The sequence below is a fragment of the Mustela nivalis genome, assembly GCF_964662115.1.
Source record: "Mustela nivalis genome assembly, chromosome: 9".
Taxonomy (NCBI): domain Eukaryota; kingdom Metazoa; phylum Chordata; class Mammalia; order Carnivora; family Mustelidae; genus Mustela; species Mustela nivalis.
The window spans coordinates 103,726,961-103,734,523 of NC_139028.1; the positions used below are offsets into that span (position 1 = coordinate 103,726,961).

General features: G+C 38.6%; 1 protein-coding gene across 1 annotated transcript; it reads left to right on the forward strand.

The window, feature by feature from the left end:
* Positions 1 to 4,745: 4,745 nt before the first annotated feature.
* LOC309840341 (olfactory receptor 4C3D) lies at positions 4,746 to 5,669 on the forward strand (the record flags this gene model as incomplete). The annotated part of the gene is made up of 1 exon (XM_082682402.1): positions 4,746 to 5,669. The coding sequence occupies one exon, from the start codon at positions 4,746 to 4,748 to the stop codon at positions 5,667 to 5,669; it is 924 nt and encodes a 307-aa protein (XP_082538528.1).
* Positions 5,670 to 7,563: the final 1,894 nt, after the last annotated feature.

Consider the following 7,563-nt stretch of genomic DNA (forward strand, 5'->3'; position numbering starts at 1 on the left):
TTATCCGATCTTAGCAGCACCCTTCAGAGTCAAGTAGAGTATTGACATCATTATTTTACAAATGAGGAAACTGAGGCTCAAATTGGCTGATTGGAGCCGCTGAGACCTCCATGATTTGATGGCTATTTTAAACTCTCAGGATCCAGGAGTGTTAAGAACATGCCATCAGACTCAGACTTGGAATGTCCCAGTCTCATATAGTGAGTCCTCCACCCATTTGGAATTGAGATAAACTTCTTTCACATGATTTCTTCACCTGTCCTGTGCCAGCCTTTTTTATTTCGTAAGGATCTAAGCAGACAGATAATACAGAGTGTTCTCAAGCTCTTTCCTAAAAAGACTAAGCTTCTTTTTTATCAGAAATATATTCTCAGCCATGTTTCTCCATGAGGATCATTGGATTTACCTGGCAGTCGCCCAGCACCATCTTCTGAGATTCTGCAGCATTCTGTAAAAGCAATTCTTGTGATTCATTTGACTTTCTCTGCTTATGAATCTCACAATTATGGCTGAGGACTGGAAGCATCAACACTGGTCAGTGCATTGAAATTTATAAGCCCGATCCACAATTTGGATATCAGACTTGGAGCTTAGATAGTAAGAAAGGCACGGTAGAACTTGAAATAAAGGGGATCTAAGGTCAACAGGGCTCGGATAGGGTGGGGAAAGTGCTGCAGCAGAGGGAGACCAGTGGTGGGGTAGGATGGGGCAGATGGTGGGGAGGCCTGAGTGCTACCAACCAGAGCCCATGAGGTGGAGGCAGCAAGAGACCCAGTCTATGTAGTGTGAGACAGACAGTAGGTGGTGCTGGGGGAACTGAGGTTAGCATTTATAAAAGTTAAGGGTAGTTTACATCCTAAATCACATCCAATTTGGGGTAGGACTCTTCTTCATGCTCATCCAATTCTTATTCTATCACAGTCGGAATACCCTACACTTGTGAAATGGGGACCAAGCTGACTTCAGCTTCTGCTTCGTCAGCCACCAGCCCATAGTATCTGTTGTTTGAATGAATGAGTGGGCATATATTTAAACTTACTGTGAATCCAGGGGCATGGGGATTAACTCTGAATTTATATGACTCACAAATAATTTGAATGTGAAATTCTGCTCATGTGATAGTAGCTCATCTTTCAAGGTGAATGCAGAATGTTTAGAATTCTTTGTAACAGCTGAGATAACTAATCTTGGAAATGCACAGGCCAGAATCAGTGGGTTGGTGGCCAGGGCCTTAAAGGAGTCATCTGGACTAGAGAGATCCCTGAGGGTCATTTCTGTGGGGATAACAGGAGAAAAAGTGAAAACATTTTATTCCTCTGGATAGCACAAGGAAGAGGAAATGAAGCACAGAGAAGTTAAAAACCTGCTCAAGGTCACACCATTAGGAAGTCTCTGAGATAATGGGGAGGTTGTAAAGTGAGTGCAGCTGCTCATGAATGCAAGGAAGAAGTTGGGTTGACGAATGGGCTCAGCCAGTTACTGCTGATAGCACTAGGCCACACCACCAGCTCTCCTCACTTGACAGGGAGGAATACTATGGCTCAGGAAGATGAGGGGATTTTCGTAAGCCTCACAGTTACCTCAGAGAAGAGTTAGCACTAGAACCCAGACTTCTGACTCCTGTTGTATTGCTTGGGAGAGAAAGAAGCTAGAAACTATCCGTGAGGTAATGGCACGGTGAATACCGTGTGGGTTTGACATTAGAGGGAGCTGTGGTCAAATTCTGTTCTACCACTTATAGCCCTGTGATAGTATGTAGGAGAAGAAAATTATTGATACTTAATTTTATCATCTGCAAAGGAGAAAATAAAACCCACTTTTCTATCTCATTGTAATGATGAAACAGTATGGTGCATAATAAAGCACAGAGTTACACATTCAAAGAGACCCAATTAAACAGACTTAAAGTTTTCTCTACCAGTTTCAACAACTGCTTTGACAGAACACTCAAGACCTGGCATCTAAGGGGCTGAGATTTAGAAACCCTGATCATCTATTAGTTATTTCTCATTTCCCTCTAAGTTACTCATTGTAGCTTTAACAATTTCTGAAAGGGAAAAATATATTTGATAGTAAAACATAGGAAGTTGTTCAACATTCCAGTGGTTAAACAAATTCAAATTTTAAAAAATGAGAAGAAGTTTAACAAAAAATAAATCCTGATATCCATTATTAGCTGGGGTGAAAGAGGTAATCTATATTTTGGTGTCAGTTATATAAATTGGAGACTGCCTTTTCTGGTGAGAGATATCAAAAGTCTTTATAATATCTATATCCCTCTGTTTAGTCTATAAATCTGAGAAATTATCCTAGGGACCCAGAGATAACTTAATGCACGATGAGGTTTTTTTGTAGTATTAGGAAAATACTTGACAGAATAATGGGCAATCATTAAAACAATGCCTTATAATAATATGGGAAATGTTTATATTCATCAGGATAATATATTAAACATATGGTGTGATTTCAAAAGTTTCAATGAAAAGTGAACAAAAATATGTAGACAGTAGAAAGAACTGAAGTAAAATATATTAGAAAGTTGGCAAGATTTTTTTTTTTTTTGGATGCTGGTACTGAGTAATTTTTTTCTCTTTAAATATTTTCTAAACTCTGTCTACTCAGCACGAGTTATCTTTGTAATTACTTCCCTCCCTTTTCCTAAGAGGATCTGCTGATACACAGCCTTAGCAAAAACCAGAGCTAGCAGCTTTGTCTTTCCTTGTGCTCCTTTTGTCCACTCTGTGACTGAGCAATCTGGGTTCTGAAGTGTGTAATGTTGTAGTAGAGAGGGACAAACTGGTGAGTCAGAAGATACAGGAACTGTGTTTAGTCTCCCACAACCTAACTTCTCTGACTTGGGTCAGCTATTTAACATCTCTAGATAAAAATGTTAGCACTTGAAAGCCAAAGATATTTACACTAGCTTATCATACCAAAAAAATAACCTTAGTGACTTTTTAGAAAAGAAAATGAAAGTGATGTTTCATTTATAAAAAAAAAAAAAAAAAAAGAAAGTGATGTTTCAAGAGGTCTCCTATAGCCCATAAATGGATGAGATCCCTTATTTGTTTTTTGAACCCATTCACTTAGGATTGTGGGAGTTTTCCAAATGAGAGAAAAGATTTTGAAACATTTTTTTTCTCCCTGCAGTAACTTTCTGTAATCCTATCCAGGCATTAAACATATGCATCATTCAAAGCAGGGGAAAGAGGACCAGATGATGCAGAAGGACAGACCAGACGACTTGTTAAGAATACTATTGTTTCTATCAGTGTACTATGTTAGAAAGTAATTAATTCTGTTAAGAACTGATCAACCTCTTTAGATCCAGGTATTGTAAGTTTCCTTTTTTTAAAAAATTCTTTTAGCAAATAGTCATCGACCACTGTTTTAGGTCTGGCGATATGGATATTAAACACAAAAAATCCTCTTTCAAAATACTTTAAGAATAGGGTGAGAAGATAGAGGGAGACCAGTACAACATAGTGTGTGTGCAAAGAGTGTGTACAAAGAGCTAGGATAGAGATGTGATCTGGGTGCTGTAGGAATACAGTGCAAGTCCTTATAATCTAGCTTTGGGTTGGGGAAGAGACCATCTTTCTTGTAGAGATGATATCTGAGCCTAGTTTTGGAGGATGTATGGGAGTAAGCCAGTAGAATTGGGAAAGATTGGGAAAATAGTATGTGAATGGCAATGAAGTGTTAATGAGTGTGACTTGATCACGGAATTTAGGAGAGTTTAGTATGGCTAAAGTATATGGTATTGGACAAGGATGGATAACACAGGTAGGTGATTAAATTCCAGGGACTTATAATGAAATTAAAATGCTTAGATTTTATCTTGAAGCTAAAGAGGAGTTTTTGGAGGATTTTAAGCTGGATGATGACATGATTGAAAGATTGAATTTTACACATATTACTGCCTGTAGTGTGGCTGATTGAACAGGTGTCTGGGTGAGATATGAGGCAGGAGAGAACAGCTATGGTGTTATTGGAGCAGCCATCAGATTATTTTGCTAATTGATCTAAGTCTAGTGCTGAGAACTATGATTGGGGTATTGTAGGTGTGCAGAATGTTCTGGAATAAATGGATGGATGCATGGATGAAAGTTAAGGAACAAGATTTGACAAGGTGTGTTGATGAATTTTGAAATTATGAGATGGATTAGTAAAGGGAGAAGTCAAGAATGACTTACTCCCATGTTTGTGGTGGGTGTTGGAGGAAATACAGAATGGGGGCAAGTTGAGTTGGGGTTGAGATGAGGAAGTCAGTTTTTGAGGAGATGCCCGTGTGCATTGCAAAGTGCAACTGGGAATTGAAAATTTGACTCTAAAAAAGCCAACTACAAAAAATATTTAGGGAAATTATTTTCCCATAAGTGGTTATTTTTAATAAACTAAAATTTATATAAATTACAGTTTTTGTTACCAAAAACCGCCTGAAGATATTTTCAGTCAGAAAATAGAATTCATTCCCATTGGTTAAAATGCAAGAGATGTAATATTTTAGGAGTTGTTTATTTTTTCTGCTACTTAACTTTGTACTTAGTCAAAATTATTAATTAGAAATGCAGAAAATGATTTGTATTATTAGTAGGTTCCTGCTTTGAGACTCAGGATTTGGGATAATGCTATTCCACAAACACTGATTTCCCCCAACTTTCTGAAATTTCTTGAAAGAGGTAGTAACAAATTATTCTTGGTGAATCTCTCTTCACCCAAGTCCTTGCTATAGCTCAGGATTCATGGATAGTCCACGAAACATCACGGAATTTTTCATGCTGGGACTCTCACAAAACTCTGTGGTGCAGAGAGTTTTATTTGTATTCTTTTTGATCGTCTACCTTGTCTCTGTTGGAGGCAACCTACTTATCATGACCACCATTATCATTAGTCCCACCTTGGGCTCCCCTATGTACTTTTTTCTCTCATGTTTGTCTTTTATTGATACTTGTTACTCCTCATGTATGACTCCAAAACTCATTGCTGACTCCTTGTATGAGGGGAGAGCCATCTCTTTTGAGGGATGCCTGGCTCAATTCTTTGTTGCCCATTTACTGGGAGGAACTGAAATCATCCTGCTCACAGTCATGGCGTATGACCGCTACGTGGCCATCTGCAAACCCCTGCACTACATGACCATCATGACCAGGCATCTTTGTGCCCTGCTGGTGGGCGTGGCTTGGCTGGGAGGCTTCCTGCATTCACTGGTTCAGCTCTTCTTGGTCCTTCAGCTGCCCTTCTGTGGCCCTAACGTGATCGATCACTTTGTTTGTGACTTGTATCCATTGCTAGAACTCGCCTGTATGGACACTTATGTCATCGGTGTGCTGGTGGTCGCCAACAGTGGTGTGATCTGCCTGTTGAACTTCCTCATGCTGGCTGTCTCCTACATTGTCATCCTGCATTCCTTGAGGTGCCATGGTGCAGAGGGGAGACGCAAAGCCCTGTCTACCTGTGGGGCCCACTTCACTGTTGTTGCTCTGTTCTTTGTGCCTTGCATATTTATTTATATGCGGCCATCGTCTACTTTGTCCATAGACAAAATAGTGGCTGTGTTTTATTGTATTTTGACACCCATGTTCAACCCCCTGATTTATACACTGAGAAATGCAGAGGTAAAAAATGCCATGAAAAGTCTATGGAAAAAAATGAGCAGTTGTGGATAGAGGATACAGGTACAGCAGGGAAAGAAATAACCAGTCATTTTCAATAAGAATTCATATTCTCATGATGAGAGCTGAGAGACTATAAAAATTTTCAGGATAAAACTGATTTGAATGTTTAAAATTATGTCTAATCTTTTCATATCCTATGTTACTGACCAGACAAATTATTATATGCAACTTAAATTTCTTCTTAACAGTTTACACTAAATTGCAGGACATGAAAGCACCATCTCTTTCTCCTTCACCTTTGTCTGAGATGGATCCTTCATTAGCCTGGGGTACTAATGATGAGTAGAATCCCCTTATTGAAATGTTACTAATCTGGTCCTCCAACTCTGCACATCAGAATGTTGATCAGAGTAGTCACTGGTGGTTCACTTATACTTGATTCTGTCTACAATTTTTTTCAAGATTTTACTGAAATATAGTTTAATGTGATCTTATTACACTTAAAAACATTCTGGGAAGAGTCCATCAGCTTCACAAAATTGCCAGGAATCCACAGCAGAGAAAAGTCAAGACTACCTTTACTGGCATGTTTTAGACAGAGACTGCTACTCTGGCTGGGTCTTGGACAGAAGAGCACAAGGTGCAGAGAGTGACTGGGTCTGGGGAACATTGGGAGGGACTCAGCAGTCTCGGGTTGCCCCGAGATGGACATTGTCCTCACAGCATAATCTACACTTCCTCTTCATCTTCCATGTGGATTCTTAGATGTTGATCCAAGGCTTTCCTGCCATGAACAGTTTTGAAGATGCAACCTGGATACCAACAGTTGAATGTCCTTTCTTGCAGGCATCCCTCTCTCTTCCCTTGACCCTAGGGAAGAACCAAGGAAGAGGCTTTTTGGGCATTGTCACTGTCTGTGGAGGGACAAGTTGGTTTTGGAACAGTAATATTGGAAAGAATCTACAGCTTGGGACTCTGAGAATACAGCAAATAAAATTAGGGATTGCTGAACTCAAATCATGAAAGTGCACAGAATAGGTTTATAGGTTTATACTAAAGTTAATATAACTATCATATGTTGTGAAATTCTGCAATTAATGTCTAAACATTATGTCCATGTGACCACACACATACACATACACAGAAACTATTGAACATTGACTATTTTTAAGTATTTTTCCTGGTTTCCATAGCTCTTAATTTCACTGTTTCATATCTAATGCCAGTAGCTACATGTTCCCCCACAATCTTATGTTCTATGGTACACAGATTATGTTCATTGGTTTAAACTGGTGGCATTTGTCTATATTTGTTGTCATAGAGTTTACAACTTAAGACAGAACTTAGAAGTCAGGTTATGAAACAACACATGGCCTGGTGATGTAAAATTTTGTACCTTGTAATCTGCCTGTGCAGGTCTGGATAGGGATGTGTATTTTGAAGTAGGTTTATCAAAATGGCAACGGTACTTAATTTTGTGGTTTGATTCTATTTTACTTTGAACTTTTACCCATATATTTTTAGGTGTTTGTTTTTAATGTACAATAAACATACATGATTTTCCCCAAACAACAAAGAGACATTATGAACAGAATTTACTGGAACTCATAAATAAACTCAAGCTGGTTCTTTGATAACAAACAGCATCCCAGATGACATTCTAGATTCTACAGGCATCACACTGAATAGAATCACACTCAAATCTTATCTTCGAAAAAAGACCTAGTCCCTGGGAATTAAAATTAGAAAGCTCATTAACATAATGGATTTTCCTTTTAATAGGCCAAAGGAGAAAAACTGTATGATTCTCTCAGTATATTGTGTTAAAGTATTTTATTTCAGCTCTCAAAGCTATCCTGACAGTGACTACAATTCTTTTAGGCTCCTGGAGGTGATTTAAAATAAGAAGGCTCTGGCAAGTCATGTTTTAGGAACTTTTATTAGT